The 25,386-nt window shown below is 54.3% G+C and overlaps 9 protein-coding genes across 9 annotated transcripts; 5 read left to right on the top strand and 4 right to left on the bottom strand.

The window, feature by feature from the left end:
• Nucleotides 1-2,382: 2,382 nt before the first annotated feature.
• Nucleotides 2,383-4,993, bottom strand: acoC (aconitase family protein; the record flags this gene model as incomplete). The annotated part of the gene is made up of 5 exons (XM_073727081.1): nucleotides 2,383-2,468; nucleotides 2,684-2,950; nucleotides 3,011-3,117; nucleotides 3,169-3,288; nucleotides 3,351-4,993. 5 exons carry the CDS (start codon nucleotides 4,991-4,993, stop codon nucleotides 2,383-2,385), a joined length of 2,223 nt encoding a protein of 740 aa, XP_073580479.1.
• A 668-nt stretch (nucleotides 4,994-5,661) lies between these two features.
• BDW74DRAFT_159460 (uncharacterized protein) lies at nucleotides 5,662-5,946 on the top strand (the record flags this gene model as incomplete). The annotated part of the gene is made up of 1 exon (XM_073725463.1): nucleotides 5,662-5,946. A coding segment is annotated over exon 1 (223 nt), but the record flags the coding sequence as incomplete, so codon positions are not given.
• A 582-nt stretch (nucleotides 5,947-6,528) lies between these two features.
• Nucleotides 6,529-8,447, bottom strand: BDW74DRAFT_181465 (uncharacterized protein; the record flags this gene model as incomplete). Its single annotated transcript, XM_073730031.1, has 4 exons — nucleotides 6,529-6,600; nucleotides 6,657-8,165; nucleotides 8,242-8,386; nucleotides 8,440-8,447. The coding sequence occupies 4 exons, from the start codon at nucleotides 8,445-8,447 to the stop codon at nucleotides 6,529-6,531; spliced, it is 1,734 nt and encodes a 577-aa protein (XP_073580477.1).
• A 1,273-nt stretch (nucleotides 8,448-9,720) lies between these two features.
• On the top strand, nucleotides 9,721-10,826 carry BDW74DRAFT_181464 (isopenicillin N synthase family dioxygenase; the record flags this gene model as incomplete). Its single annotated transcript, XM_073730030.1, has 3 exons — nucleotides 9,721-9,882; nucleotides 9,946-10,107; nucleotides 10,167-10,826. The coding sequence occupies 3 exons, from the start codon at nucleotides 9,721-9,723 to the stop codon at nucleotides 10,824-10,826; spliced, it is 984 nt and encodes a 327-aa protein (XP_073580476.1).
• A 1,928-nt stretch (nucleotides 10,827-12,754) lies between these two features.
• Nucleotides 12,755-14,149, top strand: BDW74DRAFT_169951 (putative MFS monocarboxylate transporter; the record flags this gene model as incomplete). The annotated part of the gene is made up of 2 exons (XM_073727080.1): nucleotides 12,755-13,024; nucleotides 13,094-14,149. The coding sequence occupies 2 exons, from the start codon at nucleotides 12,755-12,757 to the stop codon at nucleotides 14,147-14,149; spliced, it is 1,326 nt and encodes a 441-aa protein (XP_073580475.1).
• A 1,264-nt stretch (nucleotides 14,150-15,413) lies between these two features.
• Nucleotides 15,414-16,163, top strand: BDW74DRAFT_181462 (uncharacterized protein; the record flags this gene model as incomplete). Its single annotated transcript, XM_073730029.1, has 1 exon — nucleotides 15,414-16,163. The coding sequence occupies one exon, from the start codon at nucleotides 15,414-15,416 to the stop codon at nucleotides 16,161-16,163; it is 750 nt and encodes a 249-aa protein (XP_073580474.1).
• Nucleotides 16,164-16,805: 642 nt separating this feature from the next.
• BDW74DRAFT_187158 (uncharacterized protein) lies at nucleotides 16,806-18,745 on the bottom strand (the record flags this gene model as incomplete). Its single annotated transcript, XM_073731420.1, has 7 exons — nucleotides 16,806-16,898; nucleotides 16,952-17,107; nucleotides 17,262-17,426; nucleotides 17,493-17,809; nucleotides 17,859-18,252; nucleotides 18,306-18,423; nucleotides 18,483-18,745. The coding sequence occupies 7 exons, from the start codon at nucleotides 18,743-18,745 to the stop codon at nucleotides 16,806-16,808; spliced, it is 1,506 nt and encodes a 501-aa protein (XP_073580473.1).
• A 591-nt stretch (nucleotides 18,746-19,336) lies between these two features.
• BDW74DRAFT_187157 (uncharacterized protein) lies at nucleotides 19,337-21,180 on the top strand (the record flags this gene model as incomplete). Its single annotated transcript, XM_073731419.1, has 2 exons — nucleotides 19,337-19,421; nucleotides 19,979-21,180. The coding sequence occupies 2 exons, from the start codon at nucleotides 19,337-19,339 to the stop codon at nucleotides 21,178-21,180; spliced, it is 1,287 nt and encodes a 428-aa protein (XP_073580472.1).
• A 219-nt stretch (nucleotides 21,181-21,399) lies between these two features.
• tmpL (putative NRPS-like enzyme) lies at nucleotides 21,400-24,700 on the bottom strand (the record flags this gene model as incomplete). The annotated part of the gene is made up of 8 exons (XM_073731418.1): nucleotides 21,400-21,796; nucleotides 21,851-23,153; nucleotides 23,201-23,294; nucleotides 23,340-23,616; nucleotides 23,691-23,775; nucleotides 23,820-23,902; nucleotides 23,954-24,088; nucleotides 24,151-24,700. 8 exons carry the CDS (start codon nucleotides 24,698-24,700, stop codon nucleotides 21,423-21,425), a joined length of 2,901 nt encoding a protein of 966 aa, XP_073580471.1. The 3' UTR covers nucleotides 21,400-21,422.
• Between the last annotated feature and the right edge of the window lie 686 nt (nucleotides 24,701-25,386).

Raw genomic sequence — 25,386 nt, 5'->3', positions numbered from 1 at the left:
CAATGGTGATTAGGCTGATGGATGCTGACGTTTACAGTGGCCGCCCACGATGCGTACGAAGAGGCGATCAAGCTCGAGCCCGGCAACACCCAGGCCAAGAACGGTCTCGACGCCGTGAAGCGCGCCATCAACGCCGAGGCCCAGGCTGACGGTGTCACCGGCGATCCCATGGGCGGCCTCGGCAACATCTTCAACGACCCCCAGCTCTTCCAGAAACTCGCCAGCAACCCCAAGACCTCCGGCTTCCTGGCCGACGGCGACTTCATGAACAAGCTCAAGAAGATCCAGCAGAACCCGAACAACATTGGTGAGGAGATCAAGGACCCGCGGTTCCTGCAGGTGATGAGCGTCCTGCTCGGTATCGACATGAACTTTGGCGCTCCTCCTCAGGGTAGCCCCTCTGGTGCGGCTGCTGCTGAGGCTGAAGAAGACGTTCCTATGCCCGATGCCCGCCCGGCTCCCCCAAAGAAGGAACCCGAGCCCGAGCCTGAGCCGGAGGATGAGGAGGCTGCTGCCAAGAAGAAGGCGCAGGAGGCTGGTGATGCCGAGAAGAAGATTGGTAACGACTTCTACAAGAAGAAGCAGTTCGACGAGGCTATTGAGCACTACACCAAGGCGTGGGAGCTGAACAAGGACGTCACATACCTGAACAACATTGGTGCCGCCAAGTTCGAGAAGGGCGACCTTGAGGGTGCCATTGAGACCTGCAAGACCGCCATCGAGGAGGGCCGCGACCTCCGCGCAGACTTCAAGCACATCGCCAAGGCGTTCACACGAATTGGTACCGCGTACGAGAAGCTGGGAGACCTGGAGAAGGCCATTGAGAACTACAACAAGTCCCTCACCGAACACCGAACCCCCGACGCCCTCACCAAGCTGCGCAACGCCGAGAAGGCCCGCGACAAGGCCAAGAAGGAGGCCTACATCGACTCCGCCGAAGCCGAGAAGGCCCGTGAGCTCGGTCAGCAGAAGTTCCAGGAAGCCGACTGGCCTGGTGCCGTTGACGCCTTCACCGAGATGACGAAGCGTGCCCCCGATGACCCTCGCGGTTTCAGCAACCGTGCTGCCGCTCTCATCAAGCTCATGGCCTTCCCCCAGGCCGTCCAGGACTGCGACGAGGCCATCGCCCGCGATCCCAAGTTCTTCCGTGCCTACATCCGCAAGTCCCAGGCCCTCGCCGCCATGAAGGAGTACAGCCGCGCCATCGACGCCTGCAGCGCCGCCGCCGAGCACGACGACGGCAGCCACGCCCGCGAGATCGAGCAGCAGCAACAGAAGGTCCTCGACGCCCAGTTCAGCGCCCGTGCCGGCGAGACCGAGCAGGAGACCATGCAGCGCATCCAGAACGACCCAGAGGTATGTCCCCAACCACTTCTAACAATTGTACACAACTAACTAGTCAGATCATGTCCATCCTCCAAGATCCCGTCATGCAGAGCATCCTGCAACAGGCCAAGGGCGATCCTGCCGCCCTGCAAGAGCACATGAAGAACACACAGGTGCGGCTGCAGATCCAGAAGCTGATGGCCGCCGGTGTGATTCGTCTCGGGCGGTAATCTGCCTGCTTGCTTTCCTGTCTAGGTGTTTTGCATTTGCATTTCTTACGTACCTTCCATGACACATATCATGCTGTAGTTAACGACATCAGTTAATATGACTATGAATATGACTATTATGATCAGTCCGTCCTCCACACTGCACGCTTTAACTGCAAGCTATTGCAAAGGCTTCGAGTCACTTGCTACATTATCAGACCTACCTCCCTGTAATATCAATAACCCCAGGTTGCGCTCACTGAACCTAGCTAGGTATGGCAGACTCTCAACAACTGATTCGTCGGGCATTTGCATCGCGCTTCATGTTGTCAGTTGAGGTACGTTGGACCGGCATCCGCTATGTAAAGGGCGTCCTTATCTACGATCCCCCTCGAGCTCGAAAGGCTACGGTAGCGCGACAAGTGGCGATGCAGTCACCCCATGCTCGCAGCACAAGGGCCGTAAATGAGGCAGATGCTAGATCTGTGGACCAAATATGGGAGTTGTTTCGGCAGGCCGAAGCTGAATCGATGCAGATCGCAAACGAGAGATACTCCTGTTCCTGTCATACCATAGTGATCGACGGGATTGGGACAACCTGCGCGCGGCAGGAGAGTCTCTAAGCTCTCTTCCTCCTCTTGAAGAGGTCTGGGGCACGCACATAATCTAAAACACATCGTGGGCGACGACCAGCTACAACCACTTTGAACACCTGTCGTGTCTATTTAGAACCGGATAGCACCACCACCATTCGGCTGTCGACATTCAACGATATCGATTCTCTATTCGTGCCTTCGATCCTGATCACCCGCTCTGGTATGCTCTTGAGTAGATATAGACTTCGCGCCTAGGTGGTTGGGCCGCGAGCTAAAGCGGCGCGGGTCAGGGCTAGCCCGACGTTGGTAATGAGGCATGTAGGTAAGTCTGTCTGTCCTGTACATGATTCATATGCATTGCAGGAATGCTAATCGACTCCGCGGGTTATGGCTCGGTATCCCCGGAGGCCGAGCTCATCCATTGTATTGCTGTCAAAATCCCCCTGCAACTCGCTAGAGAGTACCATGCCATAATACCCTACAACACTGTTCAATTTCACCATTCCAATCCACCACTAGGCAAGCCCTTTGCAGCCCTTTTCTTTCTCTCACCCGTGCTCCTGCTCGTATTTGCCCAGGCAATCTCTCGAAACACCGCGCGCCCGAACTGGCTATACAGAGGCAGTACACCTCCAGCCTCAAGAAGCGTCTTCTCCATTTCCGACTGCTGGTATGTGAAGATTCCATCGAAGCCCTCTATCTGCACCGTATTTTTTCCGCGGTCGATAGTAACAATAGAGTCCTCCTGCACGTGTGCATAGAACTCGGCATCTGGGAGGGTAATGCTGAACATGCCCATGTTCAGCTGGTTTCGATCATCTGGGACATACATCAATCCCAGCTCGCTCCACTTTCAAGAAAAGCTCAAGGTGAACTCACAGATAAAAGCAAACGTCGGCGCAATGACCGCCTCGATTCCAGCGCCCTGCAAAGCCCTAACTGCGTCCTCGCGGGACGAGCCACTGCCGAATCCGCGGTCCGCGACGCTGAGATGTCAGTCAGCATACACGGAATCGTTGTTCGTTAGAGACACATACATTATCCTTGCTCCGTCTCCTGCTCTTTGCCGGAATTCGGGGCGGTAGTACTGGAAGCAGTGGCTGCCCAGGTCTGCGTTGTCGACGCCCGGGACGAACTCGGCGGGGATGATGGCGTCTCTGATAAAAAAAAAAATGTCAGAAGCTCTTAAGGTCCAGGAGACAGGGAACCATAGACGCACGTATCGACATTCTCACCAAACCTCTGCACTTTTGAGCGAAGAATCTGCTTGGAGCCACCGCCGGTGCGTTCGGCCGTAGAGGGAAAAACGTCAGTCGAACCCCCTGCACGGCTCTCCGATTCCTCCATGTTCTCCGTCAGGATAGAAGGATTAGGCTCGCTGATCTCAGGCGCGAGAGTCAGAATTAGTTTCTGGCTCCCAAAAATCCTATCTATTCTCGCCCTATCAATCCGATCCAACAACGGCCGAGGATCAGCAACAACCATCCCAAAACTCGATGCCGCTACCACCGCAGCACAGGTAACATGCCCAATACTCCCCTTGCCCATGCGGTTGCGGAAATTGCGGTTCTGCGACGACAGCCAAACTTCGCCTTCACCCGCGACGTCTACGTCGTTGATGCCCACACAGTACGAGCACCCCGGCGCCCCAATATCAAATCCCGCTGCCCGGTAGATATCCAGGAGGCCGTGGCGGTCCAGGTTCTTCATGATGCCCAGGCTCCCCGGCGTGACGCGCCTTTTACCAGGGACAGGAACCAGACCCGAGCGCAGGCCCGCATCGAGCACCAGAGCCGCAGTTATCAGATCTTCTTCCGTCGTCGTACACGCCCCTATAAAGCATCCATCCAGCGCCATGCCGACCTTCTCACTAACAGGCACAACATCATCCGGATTCGGATGCAGGGCAATCGTCCACTCCACCTCTTCTAACTGCACCGTACGAACCTCCGCATATACCGCGCCAGGATCACCCCGAAAATACAAACCCCCTCGATGCTCAGCATGCGGACGACTAGCAATCCACCCAGCCGTGCGCTCATCCGCTTCAAAACAAGCCCCCATGCCCCCAAACTCCGTCGTCATATTCGCAATCGCGAACCGCGCGTCCATGGAGAGCTCAGACAGTCCAGATCCGCCATACTCCACAGCCCGCTGGAACGCAATGCTATTCCGCTTGAATAGGCGAAGGATGTGCAGGATCACATCCTTCCCGCTGATCCCGAAGGGCAGCTTTCCCTCAAAATTTATACGGCACACCTCAGGGACCCGGAACCACGTCTCCCCTGTGACCATGGGCAGGACTACATCTGCAGCACCCAGTCCAACCGCCAGCGCACCCACACACCCAGCCGAACACGTATGGCTGTCCGCGCCAACAACGATCTGCCCCGGTAGAGCCCGTTGTCTCGTGAAATCCGTGTGCAGGATACTCGTGTTAGCAGGGACAAAGTCGACGAGCTTCGCTTCGTCCCGGAACCTCTCAGCCTGCCTTATAAGACCCCGCTGCCGCGGGAGGTGGTTCGTGCGCGGGTCCAGTGTGTGGTCGAGAGCCAGCCACATGCGGTCGTTGCGGTGGAGTTTCGGGCGGCCCATGGCGGCGTACGTCTTTTCCATTCCCGCCCAGAGGATCTCGGATGTTAGGGTCCAATCTACCTTGACGCAGATGATCTGTCCGGTTTGGATTGAGGGCTTTGTGAGGCCGACGGCGGCTTGGGTCATGATCTTTTCGATTACGCCCATGGGGCGGCGGGGCTCTGCGTAGGACTGGCGGGGGCTTGGGGCGCGTCTAGGGTGATCAGATTGCAGAGGAGCCTTTGCTGCTTCGAGATATGTATCGAGGTGTTGCATGAATGCCCGCATGAACTCGGCTGGACTGGATGTGCCGCCAGCACTGGGGGTGCGGAGATTCGAGCCGAGGAGTTCGATGGGGTCCATTGTTCGGCGGATGGCTTTTGTTATAGCAGCTGCCTCTGCGTGAACGCCCAGGGAGAGGTCGAGCATGAGGCTTAGGGCGGGGAGGATGCAGGTGGCATCTGCATGGCTTTCTGTGGTTGAGGCTCCAGTCTTGTACACCCCTGGGACCCGAAGGCGTTGGATATCTGGAGCTCGATTATCTCGTACAGGCAACGAGATGGCGGCAGAAGGTAATAGACCTTCGAGTCTTGCCACCCTGCGAGCCTTCTCAGCGAGAACTGCCCCAGATCGGCTAGTGAGGACAATTCCGTTCATCCGGGATGGATTAGAACCTAGTAACGCAGCCGCGTCATCGCTTGGAATATGATCGGTGGTGACACGCGGGAAGTACTCCTGCAGGACCTCGCTGCCAACGGCGTTCAAAAGCGAAGTGGAGGTGTCGGCAACGATATGCACGGCCTTGGGCGGCCTTGACTGCATAGCGTATTCTCCGGCCCAGCGCGCCAACCGTTCGATCATGTCGACAGAGTCCTTTCCTTCAACTTGGTTACCGCCACTGACAAAGGTGATATCCAGGTTGTTGAGATTGAGATGTTCGTTTGGACCATGGTCATCTTGAAGAAGAGCAGTGCTGGGAGCCGAGACTGGTTGGATGGTGGCAAGATCTCCCCAATGTCCCAGGGGCTCATCATGCAAGGCCATAGATACCTTGCCGGCATCGGCGCCGTTACCGCAGAGCAGGATGACATCTGAGTCTAGGCATGCTCCCCATGTCTCTGACCCGGCAGCAAGAGGTGTACCGTCAGTTCGATGTTCCGAGACGGCGAAGAGGATCCCCGGTCGGGCATTTTGGATAAGAGCCAAAACTCGCTTAGAATGAGTAGCCATCTCTTGACCAGGTCCATCCTCTGAGCCGAGAAATAAGGCAACCTTGAAGGTGCGGGGTGTCTGTAATTGGGAAGGAGCCATCTTCTCTTGCAGAGGAAATGCAGATGGGTGAGATAGTCGGGAAAATGCCGGACTGCCGGGGATAATGCTCAATATATACCTAAGGTGCCCTGAGCGACATCGGACGTGTTGAACATGGTATCGACATACATTCCTGTCATCTGGACTCCTCTATCTTCTTACAGGTTACATGGCCGCTTTCTCCACCACGCTGTGGGTGGCTACGGCATTGATGTGATATGGTACGCAGGGTTTGAGATTATGGCAGAAGTGCTGACTTCGAAGCATGTATTTACCTTCGCTCACCTACGGAAAGTTCAAAAGCTAACGTCCAACGGCTGTACGTTGGTTATGCTCTAAGGAATAACTGCAAGATGGCCGATGCTGATCACTCGTTTCCGAGCATATACCCTTCTCTAATTACCGTAAATCCAGCCAGACAAAAATGCCATAAAGCACTGCTTGAAGCCCATCCTACCCGGAGTATACTACCTAGCTCGCTCCCCCTCTGGGTGTGTTTGATGGAGCGGGTCTTAGGACATGACCTGAACGATCGGCAAGAGTCTCATGAACTGACGGTCTGCCGGCAGGTCTTCCTGCAAGTCCTGCTTTTAGTCAGTACAGCTTCAACGTTATCAGCCAAGTGGAAGATTAAACGTACCAAAGCAGAAGAGAGACAAGCCAGCGCCACAGCGACATCACCACGCACCGCAGCCCTCGCCCGCCAGCGACCCCTGCACTTGACCAGGGCCATGACAAGTGGTGTCTGACCTTGCTCAGGCTGGATCCTCCGCTGCACAGTCTCAAACTCCAGGTTCAGTCCAGCCAGCGAAGAAAACGCAAACGACACCGCATCCGCTGCGTCCTCGCCGCTAGCCCTAACCTCGCGCGGCCGCCCTCGCACGAGAACAATGGCCTTCAACAAAGCCCTACCTGACCCATCATCCTTTGGCATAATATCACAAGCTAGAATCCGCGAATCGTTCTCAAGAACAGCATAATGCCGAAAGAACGACTGCGTGATCTCCTCCTCCGTAAGCCACCGCCCCAACCCCTCCGACTCAGCCTTGACGACCTTGGAAAACCCCACCTGGAACTCCTTGGGCAGTTCCAGATCAAGCGTCCGCTGTAGTACCCACGCCACGCCTCCTTTCCCACTCTGCGAGTTCACCCGGATCACAGCCTCATACGTCGCGCCGATATCCGCCGGGTCGATGGGGAGATACGGCACCTTCCACAGTGCCTTACCATCAGCCGCAGCAGGCTGCCTCCACTTCTTGAACCCCTTGTTAATCGCATCCTGGTGCGACCCGCTATACGCCATGAACACTGAATCACCGGCATACGGGGCCCGCATGTGCACGGGGATCTGCGTGATCTGTTCAATTGTCGCCCGGATTGCCGGGAGATCAGAGAAGTCCAGTCCCGGGTCAACGCCCTGGCTATACAGATTCAGGGCCAGCGTGACGAGATCGACATTCCCTGTACGCTCGCCGTTACCAAATAGACACCCCTCAACCCTCGTCGCCCCCGCAAGCTGCCCTAGTTCCGCGGCGGCAACCGCACACCCTCTGTCATTGTGCGGGTGCAGCGAGACAATCACGTCAGGACTGCTGAAAGCCCGCGCAAAGATCTCAACTTGATCGGCATAAGTATTCGGCGTGCAGCGCTCAACGGTCGCAGGGAGATTGAGGATCATCGGCAGATCTTCGGACGGCCCCCACGCCTCCTTGACAGCTGCACAAAGCGCAATCGCATAGCTTGGCTCCGTATCAGAGAACGCCTCGGGGCTGAACATGAGATTCCAAACCGTCCCTTGTTGATCGGGATCATCCTTCGTAATGGCCCTTGTATACCGCACACACTCGACAGCAGTCCGGAGTACATCCTCCCTCGAAGACCCAAACATCGTCTCGATGAAGGAGTCACTTGAAGCAATGTACAGACTGATAATCGCCTTCTTGGCACCGGTGACACTGTCCACGGTTCGTCGGATGTGCTCAACCCGGCAAGGCGAGAGGACCTGCAGCCAGACATCGTCTGGGGCGGAGGCTACGACGCGCCGCGTGAATGCGAATTCTGTCTCTGAGGCGCTGGGGAACGAGATGTCGATTTCTTTGAAGCCGGTTCGTAGGAGGAGGTTGAAGTAGGTCCATTTTTGGTCGACGTTCTAGCATAATGTTTCACGTTAGGGCTTGTTTTGGCTTTGGTGGGGAGGGATAAGAGGGAACGGGGAGAGGGTGTACCATTGGGCTTGCGAGAGCTTGGTTTCCATCTCGGAGGTCTGTTGCTAGCCAGCGTGGGGCTTTTGTGAGTCGTTTCGATGGCCATGTCCTGTCTGGCAGGTCGGGGGGGTTGAAGGGCTCATATTTCTCGGAGGGATTGCGGAGCCTGATGGCAGTCAGTTCTATGAACTTGGAAGCATTGAGACTTTTCTCACATACATGGGCATCTTGTCTAATCAATAGTCTTGCACCTGGAAGGACTTGTAACCAGTACATGGCATGAGGCCATAAACTCCATCTTTAAGACCTCAGCTATTTTTTTCTCTCTCGTCCTATACCCCTCACACGTGGCATACAGACAATTACCCCAAGCTCGAGCTCGCCATCACAATCAACTCTCTGCTTACTGCACAGCCTCCAAACTAAAGAAAGCGTTTACTCCTTTGGTATGCATGCAGTAACCATCCCTGTCCTCAACTCAGCTCGGTCGCCTCACGCGGCGACATTATGGATGTGATAGCATACCCTTGCCCAGACAAACGTTCCTAGTGGTGGATCAATGCAGTTCATTTACTTCGGCGTATTGTCAGCCGCATCGAGCATTAGCCTATTGGTCATGCCCCTGTCTACAGGACACTTGGCATGCGGGTGGCGAGTCAGTTTCTCCAATATCTGACCGTGATATTGATTAATTAACAGTGGTATCACGGTCAAACTCCGAGGCTTTCTTCATAGGGCTGCGGGGCTGATGCGGAGTGTACGGCCTCCTCAGGTAGCTTACAGACGCGTCTAGATTGGCATTGTTTATCGTTAGTGCTGACGGCATGCAGAGTCCACGTACCCCCGGTTTTGGAGATATCGCTAGTCAGACATGATTCAGTACACGTCTCAGCGAATTATATGTGTTGTTAACGAACAGCAGGTTGAACTTCCCCGGAGAGACATCTGAGAGCGGCAATGAATATTTCTTGCCACCCCGAGCTGAACGACCTTGAAGCCTATCAGCGACTCATCCGAGCGGCTATACCCCAAAGCTAAAGATTTTAGTCTGTTCATAGGGCTATTCGGGCTGAAACATCATAGCCCTACCTGGACCGGGGCATATGCAGCAGAGCATTGAAGGTGGGCATCCCAATTCCAGCCGCATACAGGGGTATGTTGTCTTTTGCCCAAATATCCACCAATAGTCACAGAATGCTGTCAGTATCGCATCCGATTTCGGGGCACCGCTGTGCACTGACGGAGGATACTGGTAGCATTGCTTGACGGGGCGTGGGGGTCCGTTGAAAGGAGTCCACGGAGAAAGGAATCGATCTTGACAGAGAACGCCCGGACTGGCCGAGAAGTAAGATGCCTCGAGTCAGGCGTCGCCGCTATCGTGGCATCAGGCAATGCATTGTCATCTCTATATAGAAGCCTGTCCCAGGGCATTCATGGTTTTGCTCCTCCAAGACTAAGGGTGCCAAAGACGCTGACGCCAACCACTTAGGAATCACCACCATGACCATCCCAGTCCTCGACGCATCTGCCCTGTCCAACGGCACGGCTGAGCAACGAGCCGAGTTTGCAGCCAAACTCCTCGACAGCTTGACGACGTACGGGTTCGCAAAGCTCGTCAACCACACTGTCCCTGTCCCGCTGGTGCAGGAGACGTTTGACCAGGTATTGCTCTATATATTCAACTAGAACCTTCATGCTGGTCCTAACGAAGAGGTTCCTGCCCAGATCAAACGCTTCTTCAGGCTCCCGCTCTCCGTGAAACTTCCCCTCCGCAACGACCCCAAGCAAGGCCAGCAGCGCGGATGGAGTGTCCCCGGTGAAGAAAAGACATGGTGGCTTGAGAGCAACACAGGAGACGTCAAGGAGCCGACGTTTAGCGATAATAAGGTCCGTCCTCCTCACTTTCCTCTCCTACATCCCTCTCTAACATTATATGTTGTGTACAGGAGAGCTTCGACTGCGGCCACCCAAGCGACAAAACATTCCCGAACAAATGGCCGTCCGAGTCCGACCTCCCCGGCTACAAAGACACAATGGAGCGCTTCTTCTCCAGCTGCGGAGATCTCACGCTTTCCCTCCTCGAATCCATGGGTTCTGCACTGGGTCTAGACGCTGACGTGTTCACATCCCGCTGCACCAACGAAGCAAGCACCATCCGCATCAACCACTTCCCGCCGATCGAGAAGACAAAACTAGACGAAGGCAAAATCAGCCGCATCTGGCCGCACAAGGACTTCGGGATCATCAGCTTGGTTTTCCCGGATGTTACGCCGGGGCTGGAGTATGAGGATCGACTGAATCCTGGCACGTTCATCCCGATGCCGTATGGGTCTGCCGAGGAGGTTGTTGTTATCGTTAGTGAGACGATGCAGCGCTGGACAAATGGGAGTATCCCTGGTGGACTTCATAGAGTTACGAGGCCGCGAGAGTGTGAGGGCGAGACGGTGCCGGAGCGCTGGAGCCTGGTGTACTTTAATAAGGCGGATCGGGGGGTGAATGTTGGGCCGCTCAGAGAGTTTCTGACTGATGGGAAGGAGGCGGTTTATGAGGACCTCACGGCGCTCGAGTATCAGACGCTGAGGAATGCGGCGCATTATCCCGGGTGATGTGTCAACTTAGATGTTTCAGGGGAGGGGCTTGGATCAACCCATGTGCCTATACACTACCTATGATAGGTAGTAACTGAGCTGTTCTTGTCATGATCCCTGTTTCAGGCCCTACTTTAGTGAGCATGAAGTGTATCTGCACCGCACTTAGATTGCCTACATCTACGGACGCACCTCATTTTGGGCTGCTGGCACAAACCCAGCACCTACAGTGGACCATGTCTCGACCATGCCGCGTCCACATCCCAAAGTTCCTGTCCGTCGCAGTATTCACGACGAATGCAAGTATTGACTACAGTAGCCTGCGCGTTTGTTGGACCGCAGACGACCTTTGTACGCTAAAATGTGATAAGGTGCCTACTTACCCACTGACTCCAAGGTCCTCAATTCCCCCCATCAATCGTTTCCATGGCCAATCCTAAGCCCAGACAGGAATTTATGGATCTAATATTGGCATCCGACAGGATCAAAACAGTTCCGCGGAGTAGCGTCCGCGCCTATTGCCACCCCCACCCCTTGCCTCCTCAGGCTACCATAATCAGGGCTGACTTCGCACGTGCTGCCGGCCACCCACACGTACTGCAAGCTGATTGATTACGCACAGCGATAGTGCGCCATATGCTCACCGGCTCTAGGTCTGGGTCAATCTACTCCGTACTGTAATTTTGAACTAGGAGCCCAACGAAGAGGCGCAATGGCTTTTGGGTTTACCGAGTACTTCGCAGCGCTGACCTCAGCGGGGACACTGCCAGTGGCCAGTTCACGCTCGCTCCAATCATCGTTCCGTGGAGGAACAGCACGTAGGGCAGCGAGTATGTATCCGGAGAGGGCTGGGGTATCAGGCTCGGAACGTCGGCCTATAGGTGGAAATTCGGCGGGAACCTAATGTGCCGGGTGGGCGCCATAATAGCTTTAGCGGGTGCCGGTTGTGATTAGCGAGTGAGCGGAAGAGCCTCTGGCCAAAGGTTCTAGCACATGTGGTCCTGCCCTAGCTTCTTGTCAGCGGATTTACATATTTAGACTGGGGCTGTTTGCCCCATTGCTGGTCGGCGGGGTGGGAGACTGAGGGCTTGGTATGGTACCTTGGTAAGTGCGAATGCTGCGCAGATTGCTGTCATCAATGGCTGCCATAGTTATTGTCAGCAGGCCTTGTAATAATTGACTGACCCCATATACCGGCCGTTGTTTACCATATTCGGCACTTATTCTCCGTGCCAGCCCTAAGTGGCTACACATGCCACATCAGCCGCCCGCAAAGCATCGCATGAACCCTGTCAAATGTTCATGCTGACGTCCCATAGTGTTTGTTGAGTTGCTGCTGACTGCATATCTTATAATAGATGTGCTTACTGTATCTCTCGCCGTGTAAAGCTGACCGACTATTCCTAAATGCAGGCTAAGAGCACCAAGCCGGACATCCCCGGCGCTACGAGACAATTTAACCGCTAATCAGCCTAATAGCAAGAGGCAAGTCCGAGATCGGGGCTCAGCTTACACCCCCATCAAACCAGTCTGCCGCATTTTCTTGCAATTTAATTTTTGAGAAAACGGGGCGGGAACTTGAAGCGTAAGGTGGACTACCATGTGAGCACCTGCAAGCAGACCACAGTTATGAACTGAGAGTTTGGCAAAGAAAAGCAGCAGTTAGTACGAATTTCCATTTAGAAGTAATGTCCAATGGCCGTGCACAGAATGAAAAACGCGCCCTTCCCCAGACATAGTCTCCACGGCCCCCCTCTGTCCTCCACTGATGGCCGCTGTCACTGCCGATCCCCCCATTGATCAGTGATTTGCTTCTTGGCTCCAATGTGACCTGTCAGCTTATGCTGTTTCTTATACCTACTCTTCCCTATTTTTCTCAATTTCCTGAGTTCTAGTAGACCCCTCGCTGCCAGCCCCTCGTGCAATCCAGGACGAGGTCAAGCAACATGGACGAGATCTCCAGCTCCCACGCCTCCTCGAACGAGGCCGAAAACGAAAAGGGCATCACCACCTCCGCAACCTCCCTCTCCAATGACACCTCCTACCCACCCATCGACACCGGCAAAGACGCCTGGTTCTTTCTGGCCGCCTGCTTCGTCATGGAAGCCCTGGTCTGGGGCTTCGCCTTCACCTACGGCGTCTTCCAGGCCTACTACACCGAAGCAGAGGAATTCAAGAACTCGAGCAACATCGCCGTGATCGGGACGTGCGCGATGGTACCCTCTCCTCTCTTCCCTACCCTCCGACCCTCACAACAACATTGAACTAACCATCTACGTGCAAAGGGGATAATGTACCTCGACCTCCCCCTCGTCTTCGCCGCCTACCGCTACTGGCCCAAATACCAGCGCATCGGGTGCGGCCTCGGCGTGCTGACCATGTGCCTGGCGCTCGCCCTCTCCTCCCTCTCCACAACAACCACCCACCTCATCATCACGCAGGGCATCTTCTACGCGCTGGGCGGGTCAATCGCCTACTCGCCCTGCATCCTGCTCATGGAAGACTGGTTCGACCGCCGCAAGGGGCTCGCGTTCGGGGTTATGTGGGCTGGCACCGGGCTCGGCGGCGTCGTCCTGCCGATAGTAATGGAGCAGATGCTGTCCCGCTGGGGATTCCGCACGACACTGCGCGCGTTTGCGACGGCGCTGTTCATCCTCACCGCGCCTCTGGTGTACTTCGTTAAGCCGCGAGTCCCCCCAGTCCGAAACAGACTCCTCCCGCCGATCCCGAACCTGCGCTTTCTGCTGACCAAGACATTCGCCTTCTTTGAGCTGTGCAACTCCGTCGAGGCACTCGGTTTCTTCCTCCCGAGTATCTACCTCCCCACGTACGCGGGCATGCTCGGCGCCTCGAGCAGCCTGCAGGCTCTCACAGTCATTCTCTTCAACGTCGCCTCCGTGCTGGGCTGCGTGGCCATGGGCGCGGTGGTCGACAAGCTCGACGTCACGCTGTGTATTCTGGTCAGCACAATCGGGTCGAGTATCGGCGTGTTCCTGATCTGGGGGTTCTCGATGTCCCTCGGGCCCCTGTACGTCTTCGCCGTCGTCTACGGGCTCTTCGCGGGGAGTTATACCTCGACATGGCCCGGCATCATGCGGGACGTTGTGCGGAAAGAACCCTCCGCCGAGAGCTCGATTGTCTTTGCGTGTCTGGCGGCTGGCCGGGGCGTGGGGAATTTGGTCTCTGGACCGCTGAGTGAGGCGCTTATCAAGGGGTTGCCGTGGGATGGGGAAGTGGGCTGGGGGTACGGGAGTGGGTACGGCCCGCTGATTGTGTTTACGGGGGTGACGGGGGTTGTCGGGGGTGGGAGTTATGTTGCGCGGTTAATGAAGTGGCTCTAGCTGTAAGGACTCTCTGGAGCACATCCATTGCTTTATTCTGGGTCTCGGGCTCGTTCGATACGATACGGATTGGCCTTGCTGGTCATGATCATGGCCGCCATTGGGGCTATTAGGTATCGATTGCATCTCGAGAGCATCACAATATACATAGAGCAAACAGCGTCGATGGGTCCTTTGACCCGCATCCAAATCCACAGGTTGTGTTGTAGCTATTCCAATGGGGATCAAACGCCAGCTAATCTCTCAATCCCATATTGCATGGACATTAATATTAGCCCTACAGTACCATAGGTACTGAGCAATATGGCCCATTTTTTCCAGTGGTGAATCAAGCCCTACCCTATCGCTCGACGCAGTGATAGCACCCCAAGCTCAGGCCCCAACATGTCCAGGAATCTAAAGCGTGATAGATATCTTTCAAAGATTGACGCAGCGATACCCATCTGGTTCGATGGTAGAAAAATAGTGCTGCGTCCAGTCCTTGCTTGATACGTTCGATCTCGAATACCGTCGCTAGGTCCCACCGAGTCAAACCCATCACCCTTCAACACAAGATGCCCTCCCAGCATCCTTGCCAATATCCAGCTCCAACCAAGTCTTATCGATCAAGATCAGCCTTCTCCTACTGTATCCATGTAGGTACTGAGGTAAGGGTTCCAAGTTGTTACTGTGGTCTTGTCCCAGTCACGTGACTGGTTCTGTCTTCCTTTCATGGTCAAGACTCCACTTGCATTCTTTCTTCTCTTCTTCCTCCATCACCCCGCCATCGACCGACTATTTGCAAGCCAAGCTCTGCAGAATGCCCACCAAGGAGCGAGACGGACTTGCCTGGGGCGACAGCGGGTTCGACATCGTGCCAGTCTGGACGCGCGAACGAACCTGGACGGCATTATTAACACATGTCGCGAGAAGCTGCGAACAAATGATGCTTCGGTCTCTTTTTGCGCGGAGGGAGCCTTCAACAAGCTCTATCTTGTTCAAACAGGCGAGAACAAACCTTCGTACCTTATGCGCGTTTCGCTCCCCGTCCATCCGCAAGCTAAGACGCGAGGGGAAGTCACGACACTGCACTTTCTCAAATAGCAGACCGACATTCCCGTTCCAGAAGCCCTCGCCTTTGACGACAGCGCAGAAAACGAGATCGGGTTCGAGTGGGTTCTGATGGAGCTGATGCACGGGGTATCGCTGTGCAAATAATGGCGGACGCTGAGTGCATATCAAAAGGCCAGTCTTGTGCAGCGCGTCGCCGGATTTATCCCAGCTTATGCGTCACACCTTCTCGGGGATCGGGACACTGATAGCTACGAGCGAGGATGTCGGCCAAAACCCGCAGCCAGGCGAGCTGGTTTCAACCGCGTTCTTTGCCGGCTCGTACTTCGACTTCGAGATTCCCCGTGGCCCGTTCCGCTCGACGCACGACTGGCTCGCGTCGTACCTGCAGATCGTGATTGCTGACCGCACAACAGCTAAGTCAGAAGCCGAGACAGAAGACGAGGCAGACGCAGAGTTTGCCCTGGGCCTCACGCGGCAACTGATTTCCCTCGTCCCGAAGATCTTTCTCTCGCTTGCGAATCCGGCAGAGCGCTCGGTTATCGTGCACCACGACCTCTCACTAAGCAATATCCTGGCAAATGACCAGGGTGAGATTACGGCCATCGTCGACTGGGAGTGTGTCTCTGCCATGCCACTGTGGATGGCGACGGAGATGCCCAAATTCCTGGACTTGTCGACGCGGGACAAAGAGCCGCAGCGCACAAGCTACGGGGATGAGAGCGATACCGAAGAGCAAAACGACGATGACGATGCGCTAGACAACGAAGGAAAGAACGAGCTCTACTGGATCCATTTGATGGAGTACGAGACCACGCAGCTGAGGCGGGTGTATAATACGTCCATGCGCCAGATGAATCCAGGGTGGAATATGCAAGTCGAAGATAGCGCTTTCAAGCAGGATTTTGTCCCTGCGGCCCTCTTGTGTGGCGATGTGTTTTATCCTAAGCAAGTCGCTAAGTGAGTTGATAAGGTTGAGCAAGGCGAGTATCTGCGCTTGATGGATGTGCTGGAGGGGAAGGACAGTGTAGGTTAGCCTACCTAGGGAGTTGCCCTCGTCGATGACTTGTCGGGCAACTGCTATTTGCGCCTAGTGAGTGAATCTTTGGAACATACACAGCTTATTCCTGAGCAAGCACAGTCTCTCAAGTCCCATAGCAACGTTACCTATCTCAAAATACCTGCCTCTACTAAGCGTCCCCATGCAAATAACGCAAGCTGCGGCGCTGCAGCCGGACTTGGGCTTCCATTTACATCACTACGATCAACCCTTCCATAGGTGCATCGGGGTAATCGGCCGCGGGTCTACTACGCACCTTGCCGTGGCGTATTCTACCATAACCATACCCAAGTGTTTCGTCGGATTCTGCAGCTACAAAAGGTGCGTGGAAAAAACCTTAAGATGAAGGAATCTTAATTTCAAATCAGGCAAAACAAGAGAAGCCTTTGCAATCTGTCAGCGCTACTAACTATCTTGAAACTTAGATGTTCACAAAATCTGCAATTTGTCTGCTAGGTGTTGAACCGAGATGCGTCAAGGAAAGTATACTATGCCCCCCAGGTAGTCTGATGTTGAATCAGACGCCCGGCCCGGAGCCAAAGAAAATCACTCGCCAGCCCAGAAATGGCATCTGCTGATTGCTGTGGCCAGCGCCAACCTAACGCTGCTTTCGATGTCCGCTGAGATCTTGTTGACGCGCTGTAGAGAATCAGCGTGCTGGGCGTACCTTCTAACGGCGTGATGACACATACCTCTAGCGTTAGATGTTCAATCTCATTCGTAGATCTCGCGCACCAGGCTTCCAGTTGGCGATGCTCGCTTCTGTATAAGTCCATATCGGTGCGGCTAAGGTTTTCCATGCTGTCGAGACCGGGGCGGATGTATTGGCGATATATGTGGACGTAGATCTGCGAGACGTTGGAAATGGTGGTCAACCGGCCTCTAATCTCATACACATCTAAGAGGAGGTCCTGATAATGATATTAGCTGCTGCCATCATATAGCAAGCATGGACACTCATACGGCTTTCTCATCTTTGGTAAAGTCTGAGCTTTGGAGGACGTCGGCCTGTCCCATCACCAGGCCGCGTTGGAAGTTCTGGTAATGGTCGATCGTGTTTTGAATCACGTTTGCCAGGTCAGTGAACAAGGTGGATAAGTTTGAAATGTGCTGCCGGAGCCGCCTGAGCTGGTGAGTTGAGGTCCCCAGGATTTCCTGAATCGCTTTCTAATACTCAAGGTCAGTACGGGTGTCGTTCGTGCCCCAGTGGGTTTTGTATCCCGGTTGACTGACAAGATCAAGCTTGGACTCAGCCAGCAGCTTCAGATTTCTCTGAGAAACCGTGCGAGATGCTTGCATCAGGCACTCCGAGGCTTCTGCATGTTCTTGTCTTGCGACGTGCAAGTCGGCCTCTGCTTTCTTGAGCCTGGCACTGACGACTTCGACCTGCTCCCTAACGCTAGCTTTCTGCCTTTCGGCTTCTGCAGCAGATACTTTGACCACCTCAGTGAAATTTGCCATGTGCATCTTTAGCCGATCATCGAATGTCTTCTCGGTTCGCTTCTCGCCGCTCCAGAGCCCTCGCCAGATCCTCCTCAAGCCGGGCCACCCTGTTAGAACGTCAGTCACGCGCACCAGAATCATGAAAGGAAAACACACTATCGCTGTCTCGAGGAATTATCTCCGAGAGCTTGTCTAGGATCTCGGTTGGTGAGCAGACTTTGGGCACCTCGGTGGTGAGAAGCTGGGCTAGTTTTCTGTCTTGTTCATCGTACTGCGCCTGAGCTTTGTTCAGCTTCTGCTCCGACCGATCGAAAATATCTTGCACAAGCTTCAGGTCCTCGTCGGACATTTCTTGAGCTGGAGCAATACCGAGCTCATCAGAAAGGGCAACCCTCAGGGCATCCGTGAAGTCGGACCATTGCTTGAAGGCAGCCCCTATGACATCGACGGTGCTGGTTAGATTCGAAGCGATATTCCGAAAGTCCTCGAGTTCCGTCTGGAGGAAAACTCGGCGGTCGGGACGACCAACTAGGCTCATAATCCGCTCGACCTGGCGAGTGTTAAGCCACTGCCTCACTGTAGGACACATCAGCAGTAACATACCCTTCTTTGTGCAGATGATGCAAGACTGCCGATTTCGAGCATGCCCTTGTCCGATGTTTCAAAGGCCCTTCTCCCCAAGATAGCACAGTACTCAAGCAGTGCGTTGAGGGAGGATTGTCTAACACATGCAAGTGGTTAGCTGGACTCTAATAGTGCTAGGAATCACTTGGTACATACGGACGGCCAATGCCTGGGATGGCTATATCAAGCTGGATTGTTCGAACCTCGGCTTCGGATCCTGATATCAGACAGGCGGCCAAGATGACCACGGACTGTGGAAACACCCTTGCTGGCAGTGACCAAGTCTGAGTCAAATTGGTCGAATTCATGAGTTGCTCAATAGCGGCATCAGCAGAGTCTTGTAGCCTTTTGACAAGCACTGCTCGTCCATTGGGGCCCTCTTGAGGCGAGGAACTCTCAAGTGCAGAGGGGGCCTCCATTGTAGAACAAAAGACCACTAGGTGTCAAGGCGGGATGGTCAATAAGATGATGTAAAAGGCAAGAGCAACTGAGAGCAGGAGGGAGTCCGAGTTTTGGTATGGAAGACTGGGTCGGACTGGCAATTGAAGAGAATAGCGTTCGCTCAGGAGGAGGATGAGTCCGGTATTTATGCAGCGACGCTCTCCAATTTCCAGCATCGGCAAGCCCATTGCGAGTGCGTTGTAGACTTAGGTAAGGCCCGTATTGTACGCTTGGAAATTCTTATAGAACAGTTTGGGAAGGCGTGATAGGCGCTCCTTCCTGGGCCACCAGCGCATCCAATAACATCTCCCTCCCCGCCCATGCAGGATCCTTGCTAGCCTCATCTGCAAGAATATTTTATCTCAGCCAACCGCAGCGGGAGTAGAGCTGCAATACGTCGTACCGGTCATGTGTCTGAAGGCGCGTGCGTCAAGCTGTCGCTCAGCAATCGTGGTGGGCAGCAACGATCACCCCCCGAAACCAACCCCGACGTCAGTTCTCGCACTTCGGGAAATTGACTGACTGTTATCGTCTCTCATTCCATCGAATTCATTCAGGATTCAGCGGCAATGGAACACCTGGATCCCCAAGAAGCGACATATCACCTCGTCCCACCAGAGCGCGGACGCCGGCATAATGTCTTCAGGGTAGACAGTGCGTTTGATTCTCGTCCATGAAGCTATTGAGATCCAATAGCAACTGACAAACGATGAGCTAATCTTTCCTACTCGTTGTAGACAATACCTCCTACCAGATTGGCTACAGCAATATCTCTCCGCTAAGGCTCGAATACCATCAGAACGGATGGGGAAGACGCAATCTCCAAGATTACTCAGAAATCCCTTTGCGACCACCATACACTGGATGGGTACAGAGACCATTGGGGTATGGGAGGCGTGATATCCGGGTTCCAGAATGGGAAGGCATGGAAGATACACTTCGAAGACTCTATATCGATCTGAACCAGAAGGGGGCCGAGACTATCGCCATCCTAGAGCTGGTCTACAGCCTTGTTGTTCCGTGAGACTCTCAATACATTTGCGCACTGGCTCTGCTGACATTTTATTTTTACCTAAGCACCAGTAACTTTGGCCTGGCAAAAAGCCGAGCCGGACTAAGAGTCAACAACGGACAAAGGGAAGAACAACAACTGCCAGCAGAACTAGGAGAAGCACCCACCAAGCGAGGGCGATTAGGGACTCGAGATAAAGATCAACGGCTGGCATGGTTTGAGCTTCTGCTACAAGATTGTTTCGTCCAGGACCTTCGCGCGGCGATGAAAGACAAGTCAGCCTCTTGGGCCGTCCCCATCATCCGCAGCCCCGACTCGTATCTCCATCAAGAAAAGATGTTGGCCAGTGTCCACGACTACATCTTTTCTATCTTCAAGAGCCCAAATTGGACCTTCACCTCCACTGATATGCTTGACCCGACCGGCTCTACTGATACTGACCGAGCCTGGAAACGGCTGAGTGATCAAGTCTGGGGAGCAGGCTCACTCTTCCGCGGGCCTTCTCGCAACGCGGGCTCTACGAAACTGAAACGCATCATACTGGACATGGAGCAGATTGTGGGCTCCGACGATCCCCAGTTTATGGTCCGCATCTGGCGCATCTGTCGATACCTCCATGGTATCTGCGCCTCCACCGGCGACGAGCGCCATCTCAAGGCGCACTTTTTACACCGTCTACGGGATTCCCTCAAAGCCAGAACCGGCGAAAGAAGTCCGGTATTTCGATTCTTCGATGCCCTATCGTCAATGGACACCGACTGCTTCCTCTGGGCCTTGCGCATTGGGAACTGGCGAGCAATGCAATGTTTCGAGCGTGTTATTGGGGCCGGGCACCCTCTTGTCCTGACGATGTGGGTGTACTACTCCAAGCAGTGGCGCGTCGCGGATAAAAGCTATGGAGAGATCATCGAGTACTACAGTAACGCCCTACAGTCCGCCGATGAATCCCTCCGTAGAGACTCCGATACAGCCATATCAATCCTCCACGACTACACCTACTTCGTCCACTATAGCGCCGCCGGTAAAGCCAATGCGCAAGCCGCGACGCTGGCAAACGATCTCTACGAGCGAACATGGACGCGCATGCTAGATGCAAACTGCACCTGGGACAACAAGACCCAGTACTTCACCTTTGCGTCGCAGGTTCTGGCAGAGCACTGGAACGCCCTCGGCAACTGGTACAATGCCTCGGGGTACCTTGAAAAAGCGAGTGGTCTGCTTCAGGTCGCGGATCGGGAGTGCAAGGTTCGGGCTGGGATGCTCTTGGGTCGATTGCAGCGGTGGTGGGAGCATTGGGGGCGCCCTGAGGAAGCGGAAGGGGTCAGGCAGAGGCAGGAGGCATTGCAGGCGTCTGTGGATCGTCTGCTGCAGGAGGAGATTCAGACTGAGCGGGCTTCCTAGTAACGTAAAGGACTCCTGCCTGTATTTGGAAAGGTTACATGATAGCTTGAGGCGTTGTAGGATTTCTTCTATGCTTGGAATCAGATCAGTGAAAAGAATTCGCAAGTTACTCGAACATGCACATCCATCGCTCCCAAAAGAAGATTTTTTTCTAGCAAGCAAGCCCGAACTCCCGCCTACCTAGGGTACACTGGTGTGCTCAGCGACCCTTATCGAAGTCGATACAACATGGATGAAAACCCCTAACTATCCCAAATCGCCCCGTACGCCGCAACCCCCCTCGTCTCCAACCCATACACAATCTTCTTCGTAACCTTCTCATTACTAATAACGACCACGCCCTCAGCCGCAAAGCCCTGCACCGCGTCCCAGGCCATCCTTACCAGATCCGGTCTGCCTAGAACCTTCGTATCATGGACAATGGCACCAGGGTCAGAGCAGTATACCTCGTCGACAATTTCCTGTCCGAATGTTGCGACGGGGCTCGGCGTCGACCAGATAAGTCTGTAGGGGCACGTAGGACGTTGGATGTGGCCTAGCAATGGACCGATGCCGGAGCCGGTGGCTATGAGGACGAGGCGGGTGAAGAGGGGGGCGATGCGCATGACGCCGCTTGCTGCATTTCATCAGTACAAGTGCCTTTATGAAAGAACGATAGGGGAATACGTACTGGGAATCCCGCGAACCCAGATCTTGGTAGGTGGCTTTGAGATCTGATGGCCCGTCCAGTCTCCGGCTCGCGAGACGACGAGGTTATATCCCTTTTCCCTTCCATTGGTGGCGTCCGGTGCAGGGACGGGGGCGAAGGAGTGCCATTCTAGCAGCGGTCGTTGAGAGAGCCGCGTAAATGTGCCGTTAACAGGGACAGTATAGCTGAAGTGCAAGCGGACGGCGTGGTTCGATAGAACCTCTGCATCCACGGGGACACTCCGTAGAAAGATCCAGGAACTTGCGATGCTGAGCGTAATCGTAATCAGCATCCAGAATGCCGGTGTTGTTATGATTGCATGGCCTAGGGAGTGGGTTGGAGGGCGCTGGTCGCGAATGGAGCAGATGGTCTGCACCCAGATGATAACCAGCGCAGTCCACCCGCCAAACCGATGGACACGCTCGAAGAGATTATGGTGTCTCTTGCGGAGTGTGGGGTATGCAAATGTGATCATGATGATGAAGATCGACAGTGCAATAAGAGATAATGTAATTGTGAGGGTTGACGGTCTTAAGGGGTCATTTGGCCGGTTAACTAAGGCATTGATATTATAGCAGATACCTCCGGTATACCAGGACACGGCCATGACTGCGGCACTCGAATGCACGCCCCCAAGGTGGTAGATCTTTGCGCAGCGTTTGCGGATTGCTAGCGGCCATGAGGTTGGGACGGAGCAGCAGATCGCATATAGAGTGTTGATGACCATATCCTGTCGGACTAGGATTGCGATAGTGAGGTTGACAAAGGCGACAGTTGTTATATGTTGGCATTCAATGGGTGTTGTCAGGAGACAGATCAACATGGCAATATTAGCCAGGATGACCAGCGAGAAGAGTTTCCTGTAGACGATGAAGATGCGATGGCGGAGACCGCGCCATGGCTTGCCGTGCTTCTTAGCTGCCAATGGGGGTGGTTCTTTCTGCAAAGACGACGAGGCTGACGATGAGAACACGGTGCTGGAGGTGATGTCGCTCTTTTCGCGTATCGGATACAGCTTGGGAATTCCTTCTTGATGTTGGGCGAGTGCTCGCTTGTCGAGTTTCCCGCTTGGCGTGAGTGGGAAGCCATCCATTGTATGCCAGTGGCATGGTATCGCGTAGTAGGGCAATCTGCTCTTGAGGTGCTCTTGGATCGCCTCACTGTCGCACGTCCTTGGTGTCAAATAGCCGGTCAGTTCGCCGTCGATCATGAGAGCCGCTGCTTGGTGCACATTGGGGCACGATGCTATACAAGCAGCCACCCCTTCCAACTCAACCCGGAAGCCCTGGTAGGTCAGTATACATCCAAATCATTCGATGAAACGAAGCATACCCTAATCTTGACTTGGTCATCGTTTCGTCCGAGCGTCGCGAGACTGCCGTCAGGAAGCCATCGCGCTAGGTCTCCCGTGTTGTACATCATCGACCTATTGTTGTCAGTCATTGTCTTGCATCTTATACAGAGTACTTACCCATCATTAGCAAAAGCATCACAATGATACCTTTCCACCGTCTTCTCAGGGTGGCCAACGTATCCTTGAGTGACGCCCGCACCGCCAGCCCAGATTGTCCCAACCTCTCCGATTGGGCACAGCTTTTTGTCGCCATCGAGGATGTAGACGTTGTTATTTGGAGTCGGCTTCCCTATCGTGACGGGCACTCCCGGGATATGCTTGTGCATGGTATTGACAATGGTTGTTTCCGTGGGCCCGCAGCAGTTGTAGAACGTTGCAGATGCTGCCCATCTGTCTGCTAAGCTGCTCTTATCAGTCGAGCATTTAGTGTTTGAGAATATGCAACTTACCTTTGAGGACAGGGTTCGCCAGCAGTGGCCACGCATCTAATATTCGGAAAGTCTTCCGGGTTGTATCGTGCGAGCATACTCGGAGTGCAAATCAAAGTATGGATCTACTATGCATTAGAAAGATATCACATGGGTCTGGTCATCTTGCCTCTTTCAATGCTGCAGTCCAATCTGAGCCTCTCAAAACTAAGGTACCCCCATTCACCAGAGTTCCAAGTACCTCCCAGGCGCCTATGGCCGTTAACAATGCCACTTGAAGACGCATGGTGTTGAAGAACTAACCCATATCAAAACTGACAGCCAGAACATGGCCGACTTTCGAGCCTCGCGATATGCAGAGGTTTCCAGGACGTTGGCATAGAATGTTGGTGACATTCCTGTGCGTGACATTGACACCTTTTGGTTCTCCTGTCGTGCCTAGAGAGGTTTAGAGAGATATTATATGAATATAGTATACGATCATTTCAAAGAGAGCATACCAGAAGTATATATGATATAACAGCCCGATTTCCCATCCCCGTCACACAAAAGTCGACCTGCATTAAGATCAAAGCGAGTATACTCATCACCCCCAAGGAGGTCTTCTAGCACAAGAGGTGATGGAAGAGTCCGTATTGAAGATAGACGTCCCTTGAAGGATTGATGGCAAAGCGCAACTGTGGCCCCAGACTGCTCAACCGCACGCTGAAGTGTGTGATCCGGAACAACACCCCCGTCCATGGGGATATACTGTGCACCTGCCATTAATATCCCCAGTATCCCCGCTATCATTGCTGTACTTCTCCTACTCAAAAGTAGGACGCGGCTACCTGGTGTCACCCCATATTGCTTTAGCTGTGTGGCGATGAACTGAGACTGGCGGAGAAGCTCGCCATAGGTGATGTCTCGAGGTGAAGCAGCAGTGAGATCCCGCAGCGCAGTCTCGGAGGGTATTCGGGTGGCATGATGGATAAAAGCCTCGTGGACAGTAGCGAATGGAATGGCTGACCGGGGTCCGAACCCAAACTGACGAAAGAGGTCTGCATCCATGTCTGTCGGGGAGTTGGAGTGTACGTGAGAACTCGACAGTGTCAGGACCTGTTGGATAGCAAACAAGATATGATCTGTCAGGTCAGGCCAGGCAGAAATGTGGCGTGAGCAGAGCCTCGCATGTGCAGGGTTCCCTTATATAAGAGGCGCTCGCCCAAGGCTGTGGTGAACCCTTCCCCATCGCTTGCTACTGGCTCCCAGGAGCGCAGCACCTCATCACCTGTGAGAGGTTCCCGTGAGCAAAGACGGGTTCAGCTTCCTGGTTGGTCTGTTGTTGGCGTCAACGTGATGATTGCGCACCCGCGAGGGCTGCAGCCAGCAAGGGAGGCGGTTGGACGGATATCCACCGGTGGAGAGTCCAAGCGCTGATAGTTCCCGGTCTACCCATGCCATTCTCTTCCAGGCAGACTGAGCTGGTCATGCTGCTACCCATCGATCAGCGGTTGGCTTTCCAGCTCAATCCCGTTCATGACGGGTTTCGCTCACGCCCATCTCAATCTTGACCGGGAAGCAGGCCTACCGCTGCTCGGTATGCATACGGCTACGGCGTGCTGCAGCCCAGCTACAAGGACCCAGAGTACCAGTCGACAGGGTAACACACCGCTAAAAGCACAATGAGCTGGTCCAGTCTTGGCCGGCAGTGCGTCCATTGATGTCGTTGCTTTTTCCCTCCGGCGGAAGGATCA

This window comes from Aspergillus multicolor (assembly GCF_047715735.1).
Source record: "Aspergillus multicolor strain CBS 133.54 unplaced genomic scaffold BDW74scaffold_28, whole genome shotgun sequence".
Lineage (NCBI taxonomy): Eukaryota > Fungi > Ascomycota > Eurotiomycetes > Eurotiales > Aspergillaceae > Aspergillus > Aspergillus multicolor.
Note: the sequence above shows the minus strand (reverse complement) of the source record. Positions and strands in the feature narration are given on the sequence as shown.